This window comes from Perca flavescens, chromosome 5 (assembly GCF_004354835.1).
Source record: "Perca flavescens isolate YP-PL-M2 chromosome 5, PFLA_1.0, whole genome shotgun sequence".
Lineage (NCBI taxonomy): Eukaryota > Metazoa > Chordata > Actinopteri > Perciformes > Percidae > Perca > Perca flavescens.
In genome coordinates this window covers 35521220-35548226 of record NC_041335.1, presented here as the reverse complement: position 1 = coordinate 35548226, position 27007 = coordinate 35521220, and the positions used below count along the sequence as shown (strand labels likewise).

The 27007-nt window shown below is 42.9% G+C and overlaps 1 protein-coding gene across 1 annotated transcript; it reads left to right on the top strand.

Moving 5' to 3' along the window:
• Nucleotides 1–4004: 4004 nt before the first annotated feature.
• disp3 (dispatched RND transporter family member 3) lies at nt 4005–26166 on the top strand. Its single transcript, XM_028579202.1, has 21 exons — nt 4005–4039; nt 6596–7597; nt 8348–8567; nt 12206–12342; nt 13112–13246; nt 14433–14593; nt 14773–14912; nt 15037–15128; nt 15219–15383; nt 17814–17975; nt 19897–20043; nt 20132–20268; nt 20376–20545; nt 20639–20769; nt 21468–21652; nt 21768–21894; nt 22756–22901; nt 23001–23160; nt 24191–24304; nt 25145–25317; nt 25810–26166. Exons 2-21 carry the CDS (start codon nt 6604–6606, stop codon nt 26164–26166), a joined length of 4053 nt encoding a protein of 1350 aa, XP_028435003.1. The 5' UTR covers nt 4005–4039; nt 6596–6603.
• Nucleotides 26167–27007: the final 841 nt, after the last annotated feature.

Here is a 27007-nt window from a genome sequence, read left to right as displayed (position 1 = left end):
CAGCTGCGTTCCCCTCCTCGCCTCGCATCCACCGGTGAGCCAGTCAGCAGAGCGAGCTGAACAAAGCCATGGGAGAGAGAAAGAGAGAAAGAGAGAGAGAGGGGAGCTTCTGGGAAGAAATGTCTCTTACTGACTCTGTCGCCTGGACAACCGGGTGAGAGAGGAGAGAAAAAAGGGAGAGAAGAGCACAAAAGGACAGGAAAACAACACATTAACTGCTGAGATTGGAGGATTCCTATAGAGTGGGGAGAGAGGTGTGTGTGTGTGTGTGTGTGTGTGTGTGTGTGTGTGTGTGTGTGTGTGTGTGTGTGTCATTCTCTTGTGGGGGTTCCCTTGGTGTGTGTGTGTGTGTGTGTGTCTCTCTCTCTCTCATGATGAGTTATTAACTATGACAATAAAGCAGTGAATTATTGTTTCTGTTTTTCCACACCAGAGCATGGAGGAGATGAAATTGCAGAGCACGAGTTCAGCACATTACAAGTGGACCCTGTAGGCCTGAACGCTCCACCTGTCGTCCTCGTCTCATCAGCCTCAGGTAAGACTCCTCTCAGCGTCGCAGGCATATGCTTCGACATAGGGATGCTTTTGTTTTTGCCTGATTTATCCATAGATTAAAAAAAAAGATGTATTACCGAAGCCAGTAAACTGTGCAATTATCTAGTAAATGCAAGAGAAAGTGTAAAAAAATAAAAAAATGAAGAATGGATTAACAAATCAATAAAAGCTCACCCTGTTTGCTTGGAGTACAGGCATTGTTCATCGGAGGAACTCTGAAGCAGATAAGTTTGGGGATGAATGTGTTTTTTTTTTATGCTGCTAGAAAAACTATTGCTGTGGTATGGGGCTTATTCACAACCTTTTATTCAGCAGAGTGGGAGAAACTGCATGGTACAGCCCGTGCTTCACCCCCCGCGTACACACCGCTTTGCGCTTCCTTCAGCGCGAGCATGAATTCGTCCACAATAGAAGAAATGAACACCGTTGTTAGCTCCAAATAAATCTCCAGAGTTAGACTCGAAAACCCCCCCCCCCTGACTCCAGGTTCACGGCGCGTAAAAGGATACAAAGGCACGTCCGCTCTAAACATGTTGCCGAGCGCTCATGCATAAGGTATATATATTCATAGATCAATAGTGGTGGAATCAATGCTCTTTTTTAAAAATGAGGCGGTGTGCTCGCTGTGTTTACACCAGGCTGAATGGGAGTGGGGCAGCAGCCAGCATGTGAAATCCATATTGGATGAGATGGAGAGGAGATAAAACTGAGAAGGGCGGGGTTATTTTTAGCTGCTGTCAATAATGAAGGGTACAAATCTCACCTTTTGTGGACAAGATGGAGATATGGAGAAAAGGCAGAAAGATTGAAGGGAGGAAAAGGGCAAGAGAGTGAGGAATGGCGAGAGAGAAAGAGAGAGAGATGATTATAGGTGAAGGGTTCAGGCTCGCAGCTCCCACCTAGAGTCTCCGACGCGATCCAGAGGTGTAGTGGAGGGTAAAAACGCTGACACTCAGCTAATGTGCGTTTTTATGGGAGGAAAACAAAAATACAACATAAGAAAACTGGTCCTCCTTTTTGCTCAGGACTGGCTGAACACGACTCGCGAGACAAATACAGCTCTGTGCTGCACAGTCGATCAGATACTGCTGTACACGCAGGAACAGGCAGGTACAGGCAGGTACAGCATGACTGCCTGGGCTCACTTGTTTAAACATTTCCAATAAAAAGAGTTACACAGAAAGTTCAAAATTGAGTCTTACGTGAGGCAAAGCGAGGTATATCTTTCAAGCAATTTATACACTATTTCACATCTAAAAAGTGGGCAAATGGATGTTTAGTTTACAGCTGCAAAGATTAATCAATTAGTTGTCAACTATGAAATTAATCGCCAACTTGTCTGATAATCGATTAATCGGTTTGAGCCATTATTTATGAAAAAAATGGAACAATTCTCTGATCCCAGCTTGTGAAATGTGAATATGTTCTAGTTCCTTCTCTCCTCTGTGACCGTAAACTGAATATCTTTGAGTTGTGGACAGAACAAGACTTTTGAGGACGTCGTCTTGGGCTTTAGGAAACACTGATCCACATTTTCACTTTCTGACATTTAAAATGATTGATGAATTTTTAGACCCAACAACTAATCGATTACTCGAGAGAACAATCCACAGATTAGTCGTCAATGAAAATAATCGTTAGTTGCAGCCCTAGTTTAGTTGAGGCCTCTCTGTGCTTTTGTCTGTCTCAGTTTTGAGTCTAAAACTATATTATGTTGGGCGCCCGGGAAGCTCACCTGGTACAGCGCGCCCCTATATAGAGGTTTACTCTCTCTCCCCTTTCATGTCTTCAGCTGTCCTATAAATAAAGGCCATAATCTTAAAACAAACTATATTACATAGACAAAGACACAGCCCCGTGATATAGACTGAGCCAGGAGGGAGACAGTGTTTATTGCAATAAATACAGAAAGCAGGACGCCAAATTACATTCTATATTTAAATCCACACCTGCGCAGGGTTTAAACCGTCTGCGTACTGTGTAATCTTTTGCAGAGAAGTGGCGGTGTTGGGAAATTTCTGGGAGCTTGTAAACACATTAGTCATACCAGGCGCTGCACTGCTCGCAGTGCTTTACAGCTGCACACCGCTCATAATTACTGTTCGTGAGGTGCAGTGCTCAGGCTCATCGGGAGGAGAGAAAAGGACGCGTCCCTGAGTCCGTGCATTACACTTTATCTTTACCTGCATGCTGTCTGTGGCAAGGAGCACAGAAGGCGATAGAGGGTTGTGCACACAGCACAGAGCTCGGCCTTAATAGGCACTCTCGAAGTCTGCATGTCAGTCCCTAATGAGTCTCATCAAACTGTCAGACTTTGACTCCACCTAATCAGCCTGTTTTGATGTTGAAACGGACACCGAAAATGAAGCTGTGGAGATCTGCCCCGCAGTCCTCTCATTTAGGTGTTTCGCCATCAATATTAAACAGCAGAAAAGCACAATTTCTGTTCACAGATTTTCTGAAGGTGCTGGCCGTTTGTTTTGAAGAGCGACGGCCGTGTGAGTGTCTTCAGTCATTCCCCAGGCTTTTCTTTACCTCCATTTCTCTTCTCTTATCATGTTTCTGTGCTCGTCTGCAATGTCTCCTCCTCTCATCTTCTGTTGATGAGAGCGCCATCATGAAAACAAGCTGGCGAGGCAGAGATGATGAAAATGAACAGGACTGAAGTAATCTAATAAATTACCCAAACTGTATTCCATTTACTCCAAATGCGCAATTATGTCTCACATATTTCTAAAAGAGTTTGTCACATCATTGGTTATATTACTTGGTTATAAAACCCATTTGAAGAGGTAAAGTATCTGTCATTATGGCGCTATAGAAGACAACATAATTGTGGTTCATCATTTTGAATTTACAGCCCGTGATGGGTGCACAAAACCGATGATGATGATAATGATGCCACCAAATTACAGCCTTTAAATTGGGACTAATTATCTTTCTTGTTGTTTTAGAAATATAAGACACTGTGACCCAAAAGTGACTGAAAATAAAGAGATGATTTTGTTGAGATAGCATATTTCCTTCCTCTGTTTTCACATTTTAAAACCAACCTTCCCAACACCATTAATGAATTTGTCCTATGAAAGAGCATGTTCACATTCAGAGTGCGTGGGCAGATTCTGGTCTGCTGCTATCCCATTAAAAGGTGCGCTGGTTTCTTTGTCTGTGCTGTAAGATGACATGGTGATTAATAAAAGGAAGTGTTTTGCAGATTTAAAATAGGCCTCTTTTAATTGAGAGCATTAGACATAGTGGAGCTCTTGGTTTTTAACTTAACAGGCTTTCTAATCTCTCTCATGAAAGGAAAAAGTCAGCATAAAACTATATTAGTATTATGTAAATCCTGTGGACATTCGACAACTTCAAACATTGTCTCTCTCAGAACGTGTCGAGCTAAGGCTGGTAATGACGGGGCCGTGAAACAAAACCAAGATCTGCTCCGTTATCGGGACACTTTGGGGACACAGTGACCGCACACAAGGTGATTTTCTCCAGCAGACACGAGCACATTTCCTCCTCTAGCTCTACCATGAAATTAAGTTTATTCAGGTGTAAGGGCATACAAAAATCCAGTCTTACCAGTTTATTTTTCAGCTCCAGGGCTTGTTTCTCAAGAATCTTTCTTCTCTGCTTTCTAACTCTGTGAGTCTTAATCATTTTTTTTTTTTTTTTTTTTACAAATATCGATTACATAGCATCGTTTGTAAATGATCCCTTTTTTATGATGGATTTTTTTTCACTTCATCTGCAGAGCTGAGCGCAGCTATCTTTTACACATAATCAAGATTCACTGTCTTACCTGGCTGACCTTAAAGCACTGCTCTGAAAAGATAAATTGCTGCAGTTAGCGGGCTCACTGCCACTTGAATGCAAACTGCAGTGTCTTGTGTGTCGAGCGGTGGGGGGAAAAAAGTGGCAGCTATTGACACTATTATTCAAAGGCTGCCCATCACAGGAGATAAACCCCCTCTTATTTCACAACTCTGTCTCATATCTCACTTGCTCTTCTTGTCAGTAATTGGACAAGTGAAGTGATTTAATTTGCTGCGGACACAGCTGTAGTGTTGATATGTAGAAAGCCACCTGCCGACTCTGTCTGGGTGATAAAGGCTTGCATACGCTGACTGAGGGAAAGAATTAAGTCACAGCTTTTAGCCTGTCTCACCCCAAGCTCTTGTGATCAGCATCTCAAAGCGGGACTCAGCCAACCATTTTCTCTTATAAGCCCTTGAGAAAAAAAAAAAAAAAAAAGGTCTCCCCTTCTCAATTTGCTCCAATGGAAGCCGTTTTGTCGACAGCCGCTCTGGGGACACACTTAACTCTCACGTCCTTGCTCGCTGAGTGCAACTTTTGGAAGTTACCTCGTCCTTCATTTTGTCTGAAGCCTGTGTAAGCTGGTGGTGGTTCAAACATCTATTTCGTGCTCCTGCCAGAGAAGGAAAGGGGTGTAGCTGTAGGAAAACAACGGCACAGCCAGCGCAGAGCCGTTCTTACCGCGGATCGTGTGTGGGTGGATTTATGTTAGCTAGCGCCGCCACAGCCAGCTAACCATTAGCAAAAAACAAATTCACAGGTCGAGGCAAGTCTCCAAAAAGAAAATCCATCCGCTTGTCTGTAACTTATTTTTTTTTCCTTTTGAAAGGATGTGCAGTGACTTATTGGATGGAATAATTAGGGCTCCAGACTGTGACTAAAATAAAACAGCACATTGTAGTTTCTGTATTTATTACCAAAGCATTTATCAGTAAAAACTGTTAACGTGGGGGAAATAGCCTGGTCCTACCAGACTCTGGTCCATTAGCCTGGTCCCACCAGTCTCTGGTCCATTAGCCTGGTCCTACCAGTCTCTGGTCCTACCAGTCTTTGGTCCATTAGCCTGGTCCTACCAGTCTCTGATCCTACCAGTCTCTGGTCCATTAGCCTGGTCCTACCAGTCTCTGGTCCTACCAGTCTCTGGTCCATTAGCCTGGTCCTACCAGTCTCTGGTCCTACCAGTCTCTGGTTCATTAGCCTGGTCCTACCAGTCTCTGGTCCATTAGCCTGGTCCTACCAGACTCTGGTCCATTAGCCTGGTCCAGTCTCTGGTCCATTAGCCTGGACCTACCAGTCTCTGGTCCATTAGCCTGGTCCTACCAGTCTCTGGTCCTACCAGTCTCTGGTCCATTAGCCTGGTCCTACCAGTCTCTGGTCCTACCAGTCTCTGGTCCATTAGTCTGGTCCTACCAGACTCTGGTAAATTTCATCTGTCCAGAGAGTCTGGCCTCTCTCTTAATTGACAAGTGTTAACCTCCTTGAAGGTGGGTACTCTGTTGAAGTTTAAAACTATTGGATCTGCCCAGAGCCACTCTGGATCTGCCGTAACCAATCGCTAACGTTTGGTCGTGACGTCGGCTTAGCATCGCTAGCGTTAGCCTAAGCCAACTCCTTCATCACTAACGGAGCAAGCTGGAAAATCAAACTGTTCCTGAACCCCGTGGGGATGAGGGCCACAACATCATGGCCACCAACACAACTCAGCAAAGATTGTTCTTGCTCAGGCTTTAACTTCTGGATATTTCGGCAGCGTTGCCACAACGGACCGAATGGCTTCGCTCGCATCTTTCTCCGCTGCCATTACGGAACTCACCGAAGGTTACCGAAAAAAGTTAGTCTGGAGCCCTGATAATGCACTTCTCATGTCAAGTTTTCAGCAACGACATGACTCTCCCGCCTCACACTCCTCTTGGCTCTGGCAATGACGCGGCTGAAATGAACGGCTCGAAAGGGGGCAAGGCTATGCTCATTTTGGAACCCGACAACCATTGGTTATTCGGTTTCTATGTAGCAAATTCATCAAATTCTTACTGGAGTTTGCCGGTGGTGTAGTTCTTTGGGGGATAGAGGAATGGTGGTAGTAAGCGACTTTCACATTTCCACAGCTTTTACTTTACAACCCTGAGTTTAAAACACACACACAAAACCCAATCCAAAACCCATTTTCACCGTATGGGACCTTTTAAGTGAGCAATCATCAAGTGGTGTTGTTTGTCCCTGACAGGTGCCAGCATGGATGTGGGGGATGATCCGCTGCTGTTTCAGCCCAGCTGGGGAGGAGAGGAAGATGAGGAGGAGGAAGGAGAGGATGGAGCAGCACCCACAGCAGGACAGAGCTGTTTCTCTGAGGAGGCTGGCATGTGTGGACTGTGGAGGGCAGTGGGGTGGGTGTACACACAGCCCTGGGCCAGTGGGGTGCTTTTAGGGGTAGTTGTGTCACTCCCATGCGCCCTGTTTGCCTACATGCTGCTCTACTGCCCCCCTCTGGACATAGACCTCTCCTACAGTGCCTTTGAGGTTCACAGTCACTTCTCTGCCGAGCGCTTCGACGCCCTCACCATCGCAGTGAAGACTCAGCTGGGGTCCTGGGACAGACGTAGGCGAGACTTAGATAACAGCGAGTCTGAGGCCCTGAGAGAGCTTCTGCTGGAGAAGCTGAGCAAACAGGGAGTTTCCAACAGGACAGATAATGAGGCTGTGAGGTCCTCCACTCCTCGAAACTACCCCTCACACCCAGGAGATGATGAGAAAAGAGCAGCCGCGGCGAGCAGAGATAAAAGGACGGAGCTTAAATTGGGTCAGGAGAAAATGGGGAAGCACAGGAACTCGTATCACACAGCAGAAGAAGAAGAAGAAGAAGCGGAGAGATCACGTGATGGGAATTCAACTCTACGGCTCATTAGGAGGCGCAGGTTGGCTCCCAATTACTACCTGCAGAGCCAGGCTCTGTGGAGGATCGAGCTGGTGTTCGTGGCTCAAGGGGAGGGCGATCGCAACATCTTCACCCCCGAACGGCTGCAGACAATTCACCACGTGGAGCGCCTGCTCATGCAGCATCCGCAGTTCCATCAGTTCTGCTGGAAGCCTCTGGAGATGCTGAGGGATCTGCCACTGGGACCGTCCTACTGCTCCCCGCCCAGCTCACTCCTGTCCTACCTGTACCCCAGCGAGAGAGGGGGGAAGATTTACTATGATGGCATGGGCCCAGATCTGGCCGATATTCAAGGTGAGTCCACAAGTTAAGAAAGTTGGAAAAATAATTCCACCAAAAGAGCAAGCATTTGGTGCGACAGCGGCGAGGAGACACTACCTTTTTACAGGCAGAAACCTCGGACAGACCCAGACTCTAGGTGGGTGGCCATCTGCCTCTGCCAGTTGGGACACAGAGACACTGATACAGATATACAGAAAATAACAGCTTTCTAATGGAGCTGCAAAGATGAATTGATCATTTGATGAGTTGTCAACTATTAAGTTAACCGGCAATTATTTCGATAAATAAATAAAAAAGCTACACAAAAAGTTCAAAATTGAGTCTTATGTGAGGGAATGCGAGGTATATCTTTTAAGCGATTAATACAAGATTTGTCTTGAAAGTATAGTTTACAGCTGCAAAGTAAGATCGCCAACCATTTTCATATTGATAAATTGGTTTGAGTAATTCTTTAATGAAAAAAAAGTAAAACTTCTCTAATTCCAGCTTCCTAAATGTGAATATGTTCTAGTTTATTCTCTCCTCTGTGACAGTAAACTGAATATCTTTGAGTTGTGGACAAAACAAGACACTTGAAGACGTCATCTTGGACTTATGGGAAACACTGATGGACAATTTTCACCATTTTCTGATATTTCATAGAACAAACAACTAATCGATTAATCCAGAAAATAATCTACAGATTAATTAAGATCAATTCAAGATCAATTTTTAATCAAGAGTCCCCCTAACAGTGCTGGTTTGCTGTGTCTGTATTCCCAGGGTCTCTGAGTCTGGCCATCACCCACCCCCAGTTCTACTGGTACGTGGATGAGAGTCTGTCGCCGGAGCATCTCTCCTCCTCTCTGTTACGCAGCGAGATCCACTTCGGAGCTCCTCTTCCTTCCTTCTACTCCCTGCAGGACCGAGCTCACGAGCAAAGATCACGCTTCAAAAACTTTGTGGTGCAGTATGCAGACATCCTGACCAAGCAATCTACCAGGTCAGGAAATAATCCCTGCAATGTTATTAGGCAAGGCAGTTTATTTATATGGCACAATTCAGACACAGAGGCAAGTCACATTGTAACATACAAAGTACAAAACAAAGGGTAACACTTTACTTGAAGGTATCTACATAAGAGTGACATGACACTGTCATGAACACATGAACAGTAACACTAACCCTAACCCTAAGTTGTCATGACAAAAACTGAATCACACTTACTAAAAGGCAGTCCTTCCAGAAAAATGTGGAGTTTTTTTGTGATAGTTGCGTGCAAAAATCCTTGATTTTTTTTTTTTGATTACATCGTTTTTGTGATCATTGGGAGTCGAAATTCAAATTTGCTTAATTGCACAGCCCTAATTAAACAAAAACAGTAGATTTAAAAGCATACAGTAGAAGATATGGCAACAAGACAGTTCAAAGTGCTTTACATAAAACACGAAGGAGCAGTCAAAAACAACTAAAAACATTAGTTAATGAGAATATGAAACAGCTAAATAGAATAAGACGAAATCCAAGAATAAAAGTTACAGTGCAGTGTAAGAAATAAACAATTACTTTAAAAAACGACAGCGTCAAAAAATAGAAATTCTAGAAATAGAAGTGTCAATCTGTCAGTGAGCTCAGGAAAAGCAAAAGTGCAGACAGACACGTTTTTAAGGCTCGATTTAAAAGAACAAAGGCTCGGGGCAGATCTCAAGTCTTCAGGAAGTTTATTCCAGATCTGTGGTGCATGGGAACTAAAAGCTGCTTCTATAAATAAATAACATTATTTGGAAATCAATACGTAGGAAGCCAGTGCAAAGCTCTGAGAACAGGGTGATGTGTTCCAGCGAGGACTCGGGCAGCAGCGTTTTGAATCAACTGCAGTTGTCAGATGGATTTTTTTACCGACACCTTTAAAGACACTGTTACAATAATCAAATCTAAAACATCCCATCATCATCTTTCCTTTCCAGGGTTTATTATTTTAATTTGGATGACTTAGGTGCATGTATCTGGCGGGGGGGTTAGGCGTCTAAACCTCAAGAAAATGTGACGTGAAATAGGCGCCTGGCTAGCTCACCTGGTAGAGCAGGCGCCTGTATATACACAGAGGTTTACTCCTCGACTCCGCCCTGCGGCCCTTTGCTGCATGTCGTTCTCCTTCTCTTTCCCCCTTTTCGTGTCTTCAGCTGTCCTGTATAAATAAAGGCCTAAAATGCACAAAAAAAATCTTAAAAAAAAGAAGTAACGTTTTTTCAATTAAAAAAAAAAAAAAAAAACGACCCCAATTTCCCCATTTTGTGTCTCTTTGTGGGATTTTGTCTCCTTGTAGTCGTGTTCCGTCTCTTTTCGGTCATTTGTGTTTCTTTTGGGGTTGTTTTGGGTCTCTGTGGTCATTTAGCGTCTCTTTGTTGTCCGTTTATGTCCCTTTGTGGTAGTTTTGCGTCTCATTTTCCCATTGGTTTAGACCAATATTATTACAATCATTAGATCTAAGAAAAGCCTTTTAGTTTCATTCATTCCGATATTATTACAATCATTAGATCTGAGAAAAGCCTTTTTTGTTTCATTCATACCGTAGGGCTTACCTGTATGTGGTGCCCAAAACGTCTCTGATACAGATAGCTTTATTTATCCCCAAAGGGCAATTCACTTTCTACAGTCCACTGAAACACACACACACACACACATTCATACTGCCACTCATCAATGAGCAGGGAGCAAAAAGGCACATGGGAAAGAGTGAAATCCATAAATATGCAAGTATAAAAAAAGAACTGAATAAAGATGATAAAGTAAGCTAAAAAGGGACGAGATAAAATAATAAAATTGATAGTGTTGCAACGTTTCATTCAAATAGAGTGGCATTCAAGACAGCTACTCGGCATTCAGCAGCTTAATGGCAGAGGGAATGAACAATTTGGGGAACAGTTAGTCTTTCTGGGAAGCGGCAGATACTGTAGCTCCGTCTCCGAAGGCATCAGCTGTTAACTCACTAGACAAAAGATGTAGTCTGGCTATCACCGGACCAAGCTCAGTCTTTTAAGATTGAACATTAGTCTGGGGAGTCTGCTCTGTATTTGCACAAGAGGCGTGATCAACGGGCAGTAGTTCAAATGACTCTGTACGCAATTGGATAGTCCTTCAACCAATCAGAGCAACGATCCGGGTGACGTAGCAGCAACAGCGGCATCAACGGGTTGCTGCGCTCCGGTGGCCGGCTAGTTGAATATAAACAAGAAGCTGCTTGGACGCTTCTCTATTGTCATCGTGTTAAACCTGCCAATAGCGCGCCAGGTGGATAAGCCAGTATTATTATTATTATATATTTTTTTTATATTATAAAAGCTTGAAATATTTTTTCAAGCTTTTGTGCAAAGCACGGGTAGCAGCAATACACTGAATACCAGTAAGTATGGTCACAATATGATGTGAAGATATAGATCGAATGCTAGCCACGTAGTGCCCTTATTGAAATAAAAGAAATTGTTTTCCTTTACCGGAATATGCAAGGCATTAAGGCAGGCTATCCCCCCTTCTTATAATATAGGCGTTCCATTTTTCCCAGAGGGCATCACCTTTGTCCCTTTGTCTGGATATGTGTATCCCATACATGGATCATTCAAATAAAAATCTATTTGAATTGGAAATTTTTTTTAAACCCAACCCTATTATTTACACATAAGCACATTAGGGGTCTGAAAAAAATCAATTCACGTTTGTAATTTTAAAATTGATTCTTTTCCCTAGAATCTATATTTTTTATAACTTTTTTTAACCAATAACTAAACTAAATATTTTCTGTTGATACTGTACCGCCGACAGCGACTACATCTTATCCGTTTCCAGCAAAACAGAGCGAAGCAGAAAATGTTCTGTTCTGCTCTCTACAAATGAAAATAAATGTCAGACTGACTGACATGTGCATTCTTCTTGAAAAACTATTAGTTTTTAGAAATGTCTCATGATATATTGTCCCTAGTGTATTGTTGAACTTCTGTTTTTGTTAACACTCCTGTTGTCCTTGGGTCAAATCTGACCCATTTCAAGAAGTTTCTATATCAGAAATTTGGGTTTCTTTCAACCAAATTTTAAAACAAAATAACGTGGATGGTTCCATACAACGCTTAAGTTAAATAAAAGATCAGTTCACTACTTTCATTGAATTTTGGTGTTTCATTCAATTGTATAGCATGTAAAGAGAAATTGATAATAGAACGTTGAAAAACATAGGAAAAAAATTTCAAAAAAGTGACAAAAATGTTGGGAAAATCTTCAAAAACGCCAGGAAAAGTGACAAAAACACGGGAACAGCTTAAAAAAACATCAAAAATACACAGAAAAATATTGACAGAAACTTCTAAAAAAGTGACAAAAATGTCAAGAGACGGACAAAAATGTTTTTACATTTTGACGCAGAAAAACAAAAAGGTGCATGGTCGACGGGGAAGACAACACAAGGGTTAAAGAAGGAAAAGAACATCGCAATACTTCTAGAATCGCAATAAATGAAAATCGCAATACTAATCCAATCGGCGCCCATGCATCGTGAGAAAGAATCGCATCGGGACAAAAACATATTGTCCCAGTCCCACACACTGTTGCAAACAGTTGGAGTTTGACATGATGCTGCTGTCCTTGTCCCAGCCAGGTGAAGGTGCTGTACGGGGGAACAGAGCTATTTGATGATGAGGTGAGACACACCTTCCACAACGACATGATGCTGGCTGTCATCAGTGGAGCCTGCATTACTCTGCTCGTCTATGTCCTGACCTCCTTTTCTGGTACAGTATAAACTGCTCTTTCTTCAACTCGCATTGCTCTGTCCTAGGGCTGCACAATATATCGTTTTTTTTAATCGTCATCGCAATATCGATTGGCGCAATACACACATGGCGAAAGGCTGTGACGTATTGCGAAAGACACTCAGAGATTTTTTTGGTTTTAGTTTCTTTAGAAAGAAAATATTAGTAAAACACTGCACTTTCATTCCTTTCATTTGGTTCAAATTCAACAAGCAATGTGTTGTATTTAAGCAGAATACTGAAAGCAGCAGAGCTGAGTACAAGTTAATATCTGTTTGTTTATCGCAAGTAATATTGTTATCGCGATACTCAACAATGTTATCGCGTATTTTCCTCATATCGTGCAGCCCTACAGTATTGTGTACACATCTCAATGGTAATAGTGCGTTCCATTTGTACTCTGAAGTCAGATTTCCCGAGGTCAAAATCCAACATGGCTGCCCCGTGCATCAGCAGTTATAAAAGCTGTAGTAACATACACTTATTAGCGCTTCTGTGTTATTTGTGTCTCACTAAATCAGTCGTAAACACATTCCTGTCCATCTTCTATCTGTGGACATGTTGCTACGCTGTTTGTATGCAAAAACTGTAATGCGTTGTTATCAACTGGTATTGCTAACTTGGCTAAAGCTAAACCCCACAATGAAAAATCCGACTTGTAAATGGAACGCATTCACCTCGGGTGTGACGTTATTTGGTAGCATATGAATGTTTACAAGCTCCGTGTTGTTTTCTTGTCTCTCTGTAGTGTTTCTGACTCTCTTCGGACTCGCTAGCATCGGACTGAGCTGCCTGATGGCTCTGTTCTTGTACCATGTTGTCTTTGGCGTCAGGTACCTGGGCATTCTCAATGGAGTTGCAGCCTTTGTTATTATTGGAATTGGTACGGAAAAAAAAATACACCAATTTGTCCATTATAGGAATAGTTTTACATAAGCAGGGAAATATGCTTATTTGTATCCTTGCTGAGAGTTAGATGAGATGATTGACACCACTCTCGGACATCAGAGTGGCATCTATAGATCTAGAGCTCCTCTAACTCTCAGCAGGAAAGTGAAGTGTATTTTTGCCCAAATGTCAAACTATTCCTTTAAAGGGTAACGTCTGTATTTTTCAACCTGGACCCTATTTGCTGGTGTTTTTGTGTCCAAGTGACTAATGGGAACAACAATCTCTGAAATTGGTCCAATATTAAGCAAGACCGTTGAAACAAGCTGCAATTTAACGTTAACGGGCAATTGCACACCTTCAATTTCCTCCACTAAAAGTGCTGTTTTTACCTCTGACAGGCTCAGATTATTATTCTAAGTGTCTGACAACATTATGGAAAGGATCCCTACAGAGATAGACCTTTTTATTAAAGAGTAAAATCCTTTTTGTTTAACATGAAACAGCCCCAAAATCATCATCACCAAACTCCACCAGACTCCATGTAAATAATCAGGACTTTTACCATCGTAAAACACACTTTATTCAAAGACGACAGAAACTAAATAAAACGATCAAAAGCCGTCTTGGTTCGTCTTTCCACTGTTCCAACAATCACCACTCTGGTTTGGTTGAAATAAACCCTTAATTCACCCATTTACATGTGAAAATATGCCAGATATAAACACGCTAAAATTATTTTTTTATTTAAATGGAGTTTGGCGATGGTGATTTCGGGGCTGTTTGATGTTAAACAAAAAGGATCTTACTCTTTAACAAGAAGGTCTATCTCTGTAGGGATCCTTTCCATAATGTTGTCAGACACTTAGAATAATAATCTGAGTCTGTCAGCGACAAAAACAGAACTTTTAGTGGACAGAAATTGAAGGTGTGCAACTGCCCATTAATGTTACACAAGCAGCTTGTTTCTCCGCTGCCAACAGCAGTCACCTTGCTCGATACTGGTCTAATTAAAAAAAAAAAAAAAAAAGTTGTTCCCATTAGTCACTCAGAGACAAAAACATGGTCATGGTCCAGGTTAAAAAATACTGAAGTTATCCTTTTACGATTGAAATAATCCTTTTACAGTACATTTAGAATAATATGTAATAATAATCTTTTGTTCTCTCCCTGTTGCTCAGGTGTGGATGATGTATTTGTGTTCATCAGCACCTTCCGACAGGCTTCTCATCTACGTCAGCCGCAGCAGCGAATGATCTACACAATTAAAACAGCCGGCCGAGCTACTTTCCTCACCTCCTTCACTACTGCAGCTGCCTACGCTGCTAACACCTTCTCTCAGGTAATCATAGAGGAGAAATCCTGTCGTTAATAGAATCTGTACAGGGACTATAAATGACTCCCCTGCTATGGATGAATAGAAGTGCCTCTCTCAGCAGAAGGCCTTTTTTTTCCACATGATAAGCAAAAATTGAATGTTTCAAGGTCTTTTACACTGTGCTTCGTTTAACTGACACTTAGATCCCAGCCGTGCATGACTTTGGCCTATTCATGGCCCTCATTGTCAGCTGCTGCTGGTTTTGGGTGTCCGCCCTGATGCCTGCCGCCCTGTGTATCTGGACCGAGTGTGTGGCGCCTCAGGAACACGCCTGGTTGAATTGGTGAGGCATTGTCTCCTCGCTTTTGTGTGAGATTTTATTTGTGCATGCCGCGCGACAACACCACCGGCGCGGTGTAATCCCCTTCAGCTGTCTATCTCGCTAAAACTGCGTCCTCCCTCTGAAGCTGGAAGCTGTTGTCGGGCCTGTCAGCGAGCCACAGCCCGTTGTCAGACGATGACGATGATGTGGCGCTTCTGTCAGTGGAGATGGAGCCAGGTGAGATTATTCGAGAAGGGAATGAGTCTCTCGGGTTGTAAAACGCTGCTGTCCAGGCACCACTGAGCCCGCTGTCTTTGTCTCGGCTAGGCGCGGGTGACACGGACGGCGACGCGGCCATTCTTTCCCTGTCGGTGGAGACACCTCGGTCCCCTTCAGGGCAGCAGCACGTGGGTGTGGTGAGCACAAATCTCCGGTGGGGCCTGAAGCATTTAGTGGCAGAGCCAGCTGTGGAGCGACGAAAAGCTGTTCTAGGTGAGATTTGATGTAAAACGCTGATCACTCAAGGTAACACTTTATTTGAAGGGGTGTGCACTAGGGGTGGGGGAAAAAAATCGATACAGCATAGTATCGCGATATTTTTCGTGGCAATACTATATCGATACACAGACGTCAAGTATCGATCTTTTATGATATATGTGTTGGTCAGTCTGTCTGCTTGACATTCCCATTTTGCATCAATAAAATGGAAGTGAGATGAACAGACAGAGAAATGTATATTTTTAGATAAAACAGATGTTGACAAAATTGTCCTTTGGGGACTTCATTTGAAATTGGAAAGCATTTGAAGTTGGAAAAAAGGTGATACATTTAAAATAGCAATAATATCGTATCGTGACATAAGTATTGTGATGATATCGTATCATGAGGCCTCTGGTGATTCCCACCCCTAGTGTGCATAAGACTGACACGACACTGTCATAACTATGACATGGCACCGGTCATGAAAAGGAAGGAGTCTTTATAAATGTTTATGACTGTTTCCATAATGAACTTGTGTCATAAGTGTCATTCGGTAAATTTAGGACACTTTTATTGAAAAGGTGACATTGTTTGAGATGTTTGTGTTATGACAACTTGACATTAAGCAAGACAAACTCAGTAAATCTCCTCAGTACTGCTGCATTCACTGTCGAGAAACTGGACTTATAACAGTTATGACATCTTAAATACAAGTTCCACTTTGGTTGAGGTCAAGGGAATTATTCATGTAGAGCTGTCAACTATTAAATGAATTGCAGATTAATCGTTTTGAGTTGGTTTTTTAAAAGTTCTCTGATTCCAGCTTGTTAAATGTGAACATGTTCTAGTTTCTTTTCTCCTCTGTGACAGTAAACTAAATATCTTTAAGGTGTGGAAAAAAAACAAGACATCTGAGGAAGTCATCTTGGGCTTTGGGAAATACTGATCCACATTTTTCACCATTTTATAAACCTAACAACTTATTGCTAAATCGACAATTAAACTAATCATTAGTTGCGGCCCCTATATTCAGGACACTGTTATAAAAGCATTTGATAGTGAAATCAAACTTTATGACATCTTTATGACAAGTCCAACTTCTTTCACTCAAGGGAATTATTCATGATGACACAATTATAATGGTCTCATGACAGCCAACGTCAAAACCAACCACTTATTACAGTTTAATGTAAAGTTAACAGATAAAGCTCAATAGTCTCTTTAAGTTAAGTCTGCTATCACATATTTATGACACGCCTAATGTCAAGTTTTTCATAACACAAACATCTCGTGTTCATCTCATCTTGCGTATCATAATTTACCAAATGAACCCTAATGACAACAGTCATGAACATTCATAAAGACTCCTTCATGTTTATGACCGGTGTCATGTCTGTCTTATGCACACCTTCAGATGAAGTGTGACTGAACTTACACAGTTTTTTTAAGATAATTTTTGGGGCATTTCTGCCTTTTTAATGAACAGGACAGTTAGGTGAGAAAGGGGAGAGAGAGGGGGAAGACATACAGGAAATCGTTACAGGTCGGACTCGAATCCTGGACCTCTGCGTCGAGGCATACACCTCTATGTACAGTACAGGCCAAAAGTTTGGACACACCTTCTCATTCAGTGTGTTTCTTTATTTTCATGACTATTAACATTGTAGATTCTCACTGAAGGCATCACAACTATGAATGAACACATATGGAATTATGTACTTAACAAAAAACAGGTCTTATATTTTAGATTCCTTAAAGTAGCCACCCTTTGCTTTTTTTGATAACTCTGCAAACCCTTGGTGTTCTCTCAATGAGCTTCATGAGGTAGTCACCTGAAATGGTTTGCACTTCACAGGTGTGCTTTGTCAGGGTTAATTAGTGGAATTATTCCCCTTATTAATAAAAAAGCAAAGGGTGGCTACTTTGAAGAATCTAAAATATAAGACATGTTTTCAGTTATTATCACACTTTTTTGTTAAGTACATAATTCCATATGTGTTCATTCATAGTTGTGATGCCTTCAGTGAGAATCTACAATGTAAATAGTCATGAAAATAAAAAGGAAACTTTTGGCCTGTACTGTATATGTGCACCTGCTCTCCCAACTGAGCCAACCCAGCCCACGAACTCACACAGTTTGACACAGCAATTTATACTGAAGATACTTTGTCATTTCTTTAGTTTGGTTCTCACAGATATTATCAGACAAGATCTTGATCCATGATTTAGACGTGAGAGTAACCTCCAGCTCGTCTCGGTGTGACCTAAGAGGATTTAGTCTGTCAGAGGAAGACCAAGTGCCTTTCATGAAGTATTTATCTTCCCTCTTCTAAGGAGGGGCTGTAATTGATCCTTGCTCCTGATGCGTCTCTCAGCTGCTCTATCTGCTCCATCAGACCCTCCTTTCTGCCATCATTCATCACTTTCTTCCTGTCGGCGCAGGCGTCTTCCTCCTGGTTCTGGTCTTATCTGCCGGCTGCTGCTGTCTCCTGAGGCCGGCCACTCACGCCCCCCTCCTTTTCCGCCGGGACACGAACCTTCAAACGCTGCTGGCTCTGCGGAGCAACCTCAGCAGTCAGGGCATCTCCTGCCCCATGTGTTCAGGTGAGACTGAATATAATCAGGTTTTCAAACTGCGTGTGAACTAGGGATGTAACCATTACCGGTGTTAACGGTAGACCACGATAAAAATGTTGACGATAAGAATTACCGTTTTCATTTAAAATAATGTTATTATCGCGGTGGATAACCACGGTGTGGGAACCGTGTGTTTAATCCTTCCCAGCTTCATCCGAGTCTCCTGAAGTTGCCACGCAGGCGCACTGCATAGCGTACAACGTGCGTTTCTTGAAGTTGGAATCATCAGTTGGCGGAAAGGAGGAGATGACAGCGCTCAGGACATTAATCAGCCCTGTGATGGCGTTTTTCCATTACATGGTACCTGCTCTACTCTACTCGACTTGACTCAGCCGCGGTGCCTCGTCCTCCATTTTCCATTGCAGATTTACCGTGCGTTCATGGACATTGGAAAAACATTTTTTTTTTTTTTCAAAACGTCATCATTCACGTCACTTCCTGTGGGAATTAGAGGTGGGAAACTCGGGCTGGATTTTGATAACCGAGTTTCCCCAGTTGGTGACGCGTTGTTGACAACGGACTGTTTGATGGAGGCGACTTTGGTTCACTGAACATATTTCAATGACAATAAACTGTTTAATGTGGACAAATGCCTCTGCCAAGAAACATGCACAGACATAACATGTTTCAAATGATTCATAAATAGGCCTATGTATAAAAAAAAAAAAAAAACAGCTTATCCGTGTCTTTTCCCGTTGGTTGTCCTGCAGATAACACAAACAAACACCTGGCGATGTGCTGTTTGGAGGCTCGCATAAGAAAACAGCAGAAAATCTTTTGTTATTGTGGCCTCCATGTTTTCACCCACCTGATGCTCTAGGCTACGGCCAACCGTTGGTGGCAGTCATGCAAAAAGTTGTTACGGCAAACGCCAATACAACAGAAGAAGAAGAAGAACACGCATCCCTACTATGTGAACGCTGGCAGTCGGAAAAACAACATAACCACGGGGCGGTTCCTGTTATTTTCCGAGGTGGCATGAACGCGCCATTAGTACCGCCTCATGCGTGAGGCAAGCGTGGCTGGTCGTCATAGCGACGCCGCAGGAAACTGACGTGACCTAACGCGACACACACACAAACAGAACGTCGAAGGTGTGTTGTTTTTGACTCTCGGTAAGTGGCTGTTTGCCAGAAAACAAATTTAGTTTCAAAAGAAGCTGGAGGCAGCAAAAAAACAAACACCGCTGGCTAAACTATTTAAAAACAGCCGGTGTGTTCAGGATGTTCAATGATGACGCAGTGATTAGTGACGATTCTCTCCGACCAATCGGCAGTCTGCAGGTTTTCACTTCACCTTTTGGTATCGCCTCAGCTCGCTTGGAACCTGGACGGAGGTGATACTAAAAAAAAGTACCTGTTAGCAGGTACCAGGGACTTTTTTTCATAATGGAAAACCAAAAAAGGCGCGTAGAGTCGAGCAGGTACCATGTGATGGAAAAACGCCATAAGAGGACGAAGTCTGAAGCGTGGGCATATTTTGGTTATTATAAAAATGCCCGAAGGACAGTTGATTGAAGACAGTTATCCTGTCTGCAGAACGTGCAGGAAAAGAAGTTGCTGCTAAAGGCGGCAATACGTGCTGAACCCTTGTTCCTTTGATGTTAAAAGTTGCACTTTTGATAAGGTTTTGCCTATATTTTTTTTATATAATAAACACTGTTACACCTTTTGAAACTATTTCAGCTTGTGTAGGCCTGATCAGTGCTTTCTGAACATATTGAACACACTTTTAAAAATACCGCGATAATACCGAAAACCGCGATACTTTTAGTCACTATAACCATTTTCATACCGTTACATCCCTAATGTGAACGCACTGACACTCACCCAGTTAACTTCACAGATCCAAAACAAATATCTAAATGGCATGTTGTGTTCTGCTGCAGGTGTGTTCATGGAAAAGCCCCATCCCTTGTACACACACGCTTCCTCCTCAGCGTTTAAGTTCTCCACACATCAGCAGAGCCCGAGCAAAACGACTTCATCTGCCCCACGGAGCGCTGTCAAACAAAATTCAAGCACCAACCAAACAGGTAAAACATTCAGCACATACAAATCACTTCCTCTCTCACTTAATACCTTCCCCATTTTTAAATATTGTACTTTGTGCTGTTTTTTCAGAGTCTTTAATGACGGTGTACATATCAAAGTTGGACCTCGGAGCGTCTACAACCCTTTACCGTTTCTCCCTCAACGCCAGCACTCCGTCCCCGTGGAAACTGTGCAGCACAGAGCACGAAGAGGTGTCGTCATTTCAGGTTAGAGAGCAATAACAGCAATATAATTAGCTGTAACGTTATGTCTCCCCCAACTGCCATATGTGCCACGAAAGCGGCTTATAACTAATCTTGTTTTATCTGAATAGGCTTATAATCAGCCCCGCAGCAATTACACCAGCAGAATGACAGTGTGTGTTTCCCATGTGTACCACCCGTACCCCAGCTGGATGATCACATCCACCTCGTGTGAACCCCGCCATGGCTGGGCGCCAGAGTTTTCCTTTTATGTAGCGTCGTCTCTGCAGCAGCACAGCAGGTGAAAAAAACGGATGAAAAGAATCAAAAGTCATTTCTGTCATGTCGTTCTAGTGGACAGTCGGTCATTTCAGCTCTGCTTTAACCTTTTCAGGAGACTTCGCTTCGCCCAGCGCCGCCTGAGACCTCATCCCAGCCGCGTGTGCGTCGACCCGCCTGGCTGTGGCATCAGTTCTGGGCCCGATGGACCCACGCAGGGAACCTTTTATACCCCTCTTCCCAGTGGTGAGCGAGCATCGCAAAGCGTCATTAACATAAAGACAGTTTGTTAGCCCTAATGAAAAGTTTTTTTCTCACTGCATAGATTTTGGTGCTTTATTTGGGGCGTTTTTATCAGGGGGTTTTCAATGCTTTTTTCAACGTTTTTGTCCTTTGTTTTCGAAAAAAATATATTTTTGTTGTTTGTTTTTTTGGTCTTTTTTTTCAACGTTTCTAACGACATTTTTTCTAACGGTGTTTTTTTCTTGTTATCTTTAACTTCCCTTTACTCATTTGGACTGTCCGCTTTTTTTTTTTTTTTTTTTTTTGTCCTTTGTTTTCGAAATTTATGTTTGTTCTGACTTTTTATTTTCTAATGACATTGTTGGCATTTTTTCTTGTTATCTTTAACTTCCCTTTACTCATTTGGACTGCCCCCACCCCCCAGCATTTGCCTATACTGCCTATGCCACTGGCCGACCCTGATGTGTCACATCACACATGCTGAAATGTTGCTGTTTTTTTATGTTATTCATTCTCACTTTGAGTCTGCAAAACAGAGAAAATAACACTTCTTTGAAATATACTAGCTTCTCAAAGTGGCACCGTCTAAAACACCTCTGGAGGATTTTTTCCACACCACAGACTTATACGCATATTTTGACACTGTATAAAAAAATGGCCCGCTGAGAGATTTTCCTGTGGTTCTTTTTTTTCTTTCAAAGATCCCTCTTCTGCTGCCCAAACAAAAGCATCCAAAACGTTTGGCTTCAACCCATGCGGTGGCGGGGCGTGTGGCCAGCCGGCGGTGCGTCCTCTGGTGGACACCGGGGCGATGGTTTTTGTCGTCTTTGGCATCTTGGGCGTCAACCGAACTGGAAACAGGGACAACCACGTTATCGGAGATATGGTGAGGGCCACACCTGTGTCAGTGTATCTTAATCATCACCAGAAATAAAGCAGAGCCAGATGTCTGAATGATGTTCTCATCGTGTGGCTGACGTTGTGTTTAATTCTCTCCAAAGGGCAGCATTATATTGGACCCAGACTTTGATGTTTTCCAGGAAATGGGCCATCTCTGCAAAATCTGCAAAGCTATTAGTGCAAACACACAACTTGTGAAGCCAGGAGGAGCGCAGTGTTTGCCTTCAGGTAACCCCCCCAGCTCAATTCAGATTTTACCATGAAACATCGTGAAACAATAATATTATAACATTATAGATCAATCGATTGATTGATTGATTTTTTTGCACCTTCTTAAATGGGAATATCTGCTGGTTTCCTTTTTCCTCTTTAATAGCAAATTGGATATTTTGGGGTTTTAGATTGTTGCTTGGACGGAATCATAAAAATCCAAACATCTGAAGATGTTAACTTGGGGTTTGGGAAATTGTACATTTTTCACTTCATTTCTGACATTTTATAAAACAAATACATCAGTCAATGGAGGACTGATACGATATTGAAAATAATCAGTAGTTGCAGCCCTAAAACCTTATTTTTTACAAACATTATAGCACAAAACTGTTAGATAAAGTGCTGAACAACTGGGTGAAAAAAACGGTTTGTAACTATGCACCAAAACTGTGAAATAGCACTTTGAGCTATGCTTTCTGCATGAAAGGGGCTATAATAGATAAAGTCTATTATGATTATTATATGAATTATTAATAGAGAGTGAGTGTAAAAGGGTGTAAAAGGTTCTGTCCTTTCTTCTGTTCTTTGCAGGTAAACTGTATAGACATCAAAGAAGAAGCCAAGGCACTCGTCTTTTACGGGGAAAAAATATATAAAAGGCCTTAAATGCATCTGGCACATTCTGAATAGAATAAGATAATAATGTTTTTATCTTATTATGCATTAAAGGCATTTTATATATATTTTTTGTAAAAGATGAGTGCCCTGGCTTCTTCTTTGATGTCTATTGGATTTGTTCATGCCAAAGAGCACTACCTTTTTATTGCTAATATACTGTAAATTCCAAGCAGCTCTCTGATCTCTTCCGTTCTTCAGGTAACAAACTGTCTTCTATTGTGCCTCTGCTCCATCCGGAGTGCCACTCTCTCCCCGAGCCCAACCTGCTGCCGGGGCAGCTCTCCCACGGAGCGGTGGGAATACACGGAGGCAAAGTCTGCTGGCTGTCCATGGCCTTTGAGTCTGTAAGTCCCTTCATCTTCCAGCTTTTCATCTTCGCGCATCACAGAGCGGCACCTTTCCAGTTCACTTTGCCTGACGCTCTACCTCTCTTCTCTCCCCAGACCACATACAAGGGCAAATCCTCCTTTCAGACCTACTCCGACTTCCTCCAGTGGGAGAACTTCATCCAGGAGCAGCTGGCCTCCCTCCCGCAGTCCTCAGCTCTGCAACGGGGTTTCCAGACCTGCGAGCACTGGAAGCAGATATTCATGGAAATCATAGGTGAGCGTGAAGTGGAGCTGCGTGTCAGAGACGTTTTCTGCAAACTGAAGAGGGATTAATCTGACAAACCTCGCAGTAATACTCATACTAACATACTATCTTGTGTTCCAGAAAAAGATTAAGTATGTCCCAGTACATATTATGTCAAATGCAGGATGCCAAAAATACCAGGATCAGGGGCAGAGCCAGACGTTGTAGACATTGTAGTGCCGCCCCAAACTTAGGGGGGTCCGGGGGCATGCCTCCCCCTCCCCATTTACAGCAGCTATTTGCACTGTTTTTTTTTTAGGCCAACTGAGATAATAGAATGCCTAAAAATCTGTACATCATCTGGAAGAAACCTGATAGTAGGAAGGGAAAAAAAACATCCTGTAGAGCATACATCCTGTTTGGTATCAAATTGTTCTCCAACTTTCTTTAAACACAACACATGTTGAGGATGACTTATTTTCAAATCCGGCCACCTAAAGAGAGCCACAAATTGTCTGATGTTTCTATTTTTAAGTTTAAGTTAAGTATTTTACATTAAATTACATGTCATTTAGCTGACGCTTTTATCCAAAGCGACTACATATTTCAGAGGTCACGCCTCTGGACCAACTAGGGGTTAAGTGTCTTGCTCAGGGACACACTGGTTGATGTATCGCAGTGGGAATCGAACCCAGATCTGCCACACCAAAGGCATGTATCATATCCACTGCGCCATCACCACGATCTATTTCTTCGGTAATAGAACTCTTCTCCATTGATTTGCCGGTCCAGACAGGGAGACTAAGGGGAAATGACACAGGACAGGATGTCCAACTGCCTCACTGTCAGACTTCACTAACAGTATGCAAGACAGCATGCTTTTCTGGCTATTCTGACCCATAATCCTCAGAATTAGTGAATTAATTAATGAAGACGTGGTATGTGCAGATTGTATGCATACTGCGTGCAACAGTGCATACTTTGAAGAGCAGCTGCAGTACGTCCTAAAAGTATGCGATTTGGAACGCAGTCACTGTTGAGCTCTGCGGTGTGTTTGTAGGTGTGGAGAGTGCCCTGTGGAGCCTGCTGCTGTCTCTGGCCATCTGCGTGGCAGCTGTGTCCGTGTTTACTGCACATCCTATGCTGCTGCTCCCAGTGCTCATAACCATCCTAGGTAAGAGATTAGTTACTCAGAAATGGATTTTAAAATGGAATATTCAAGCCTGGGTTGGGATCATGTGTGTAATGTGTGGTAGTCTGGATCAGCAAAAGTACATTTCCAGGATAAACCTGACCGGATGTCCGCTCTCTGTGTGTCACCGTTCTCTAAATCCCTTCGCTAAGGGAATCAACAACAACCTTCGAGCTTGCGAGCTAAACGCTGAAAATGAAATTTAGATGGTGGAACAAGGCAGGCCTGCTTGGTTCTTTCGGGGAATGATTGTAAAGATTTACAAAGAATAGGTTTAGGGCATTTCCTCTCTAACTGGGACGTTTTAGGACCGATTGGTGGGATTGCTGTGGACGAAGTACACACAGAAATACACTGGTAAGACCTAATGAGGTTTAACCATGTATCCAGCTGGCTGAGTCCTTTGCAGCGGCGCGGGTTCGAATCTGACCTGCTGCCCTTTGCTGCGTGTCATCCCCCTATCTCTCTCCCCCTTTCCAGTCTATCCACTGTCACCACTTCATAATAAAGGGAAAAAGCCCCAAAAAAATTATCTTAAAAAATCTATCCAGCTAATTTAAATAGCGTTTTTTTTTTTTTCTTCGATCCCAGAATGCATCTGTGGTGTAGCCAGACTTTACTCCACAACGCTGTGGAGATAAAGCTGGCAATGCCAGACAAAATGTGTTTCTCTTTTTCTGCGTGCCGATCTGATGGCCACATTCTGCTTTATGATGAATCATGAACAAGTTGAAGGAGCTGATGGGATTACATGTCACTGGAATTGTACCTCGTACAAATGAAATTGAAATGATTGAATTGTGAGTTTTTGGCCTCCTACAGGCGTGATCTGCCTGGTGGTGGCGGTCATGTATTGGCTGGGCTGGGAGATGGGAGCAGTGGAGGCCATTTCTCTGTCTATACTCGTGGGATCTTCTGTGGATTACTGTCTGCACCTGGTGGAGGGATACCTGCTGGCTGGGGAGACCGCGCCCTCTACGCCTGCTCCTAACTTGGTACGGGAGTGTGAATTTCTTTGAACAATTATGAGCCATTAGAACTCCCACAGCTTGTTTCCTGTTTGCACACATGCTTAAACAAGCTAATGACTAAGATTTTTGGATTTTATTAAGGCGAGAAGCGCCCTGAAGGCTCATGAAAAAAAATTAGAGCTGCACAGATTAATCAATTAGTTGTCAACTATTGAATGAATCGCCAACTATTTTGATAAACGATTAGTCGCTTTGAGATTTTGTACAAAATTCTCTGATCTCAGCTTGTTAAATGTGAATATGTTCTAGTTTCTTCTCTCCTCTGTGACAGGAAACTGAATATATTCATCTTGGGCTTTCAGGAAACACTGATCCACATTTTTCACCATTTCCTGACATTTTATCGACCAAACAACTAATCGATTAATCGGCAATGAAAATGATCGTTAGCAGCAGCCCTAATAAATGACAAAACAGCCTCTGCTCCTACAGTGTTAATCTGTGTTTTGTTTGCAGGAGCCTCGGGCCGAGAGGCAGAGGCGGACCCTGGAGGCGGTGAACCATGTGGGCGTTGCCATAGTGTCCAGCGCCGTCACCACGGTGATCTCCACAGTCCCCCTCTTCTTCTGTGTCATTGTGCCTTTCGCCAAGTTCGGACAGATAGTGGCCATTAACACGGCCGTCTCCATTGTGTTCACCCTGACCGTGACTGTGGCCATGTTGGCGTGCATGGCCCCCGCCCGCTTCAGCAGACCCCCCGGCGCCGTGCTGAAGGCCAGCCTGGCCGTGGCGGCCGCGGCGGCCTTGGGAGCGGCGGCGTGCTGGGCGGGAGGTCGGCTGGGAGCGTTGGCCTGGCAATCAATCGGCACGTAAAACACACACAGCTGTACCCCCCAACGCACACTGATGTCAGGCAGGGGAGTTCCTGTGTATGCAAAACACTCAGCACTCCACTCTCCTCCACGTTTGAGAGGAATTTGAGAGGTTATTTACAGCACAAAGATGTCAGAACTAGAGCAAAGATGTCAGAAGTAGAGCTGCGAAGCTTAATCGATTAGTTGCCAACTATTTAAATTAATCGCCAACTATTTTGATAATCGATTAAACGCTTTGTCATTTTTTATGAAAAAACAAAAGTGAAAAAAATCCTCTGATTTCAGCTTCTTAAATGTGAATATTTTTTTCTTCTCTCCTCTGTGACAGTAAACTGAATATCTTTGAGTTGTGGACAAAACAAGACATTTGACGACGTCGTCTTGGGCTTTTTGGGGAAACATTTCTGACATTTTAAAGACCAAACAACTAATCGGTTCATCGAGAAAAATAATCCACAGATTAAATCGACAATGAAATGAATTGTTAGTTGCAGCCCTAGTCGGAACCTATTCCTTTATTAGAAGCCGTTTGTCTTCAGAAAATACTTCTTTTTCACTCGTATTGATCAGTGGATTGTACGTGCTATAGTGTAAATATCTATGTGATTCACAGCAGTGGGTTGATCCGATGATTCAGCTGGAGGTATTTATTTGATTGGGGATATTTCAGCCTCAAGGGGAAAGATGGTTGAGTAATCGTTGGGAAACACTGGCTGAGTCACGGCTTTCATCTGTGTAACTCGTTGAGTCGTGAAGAGCCGCTGACTGTTCTGTGACCCGTGAAGAGTGACGGGGTGCCGCGCTCTGACGTCCGTAAACCATCAGTGAAACTTGGTCCA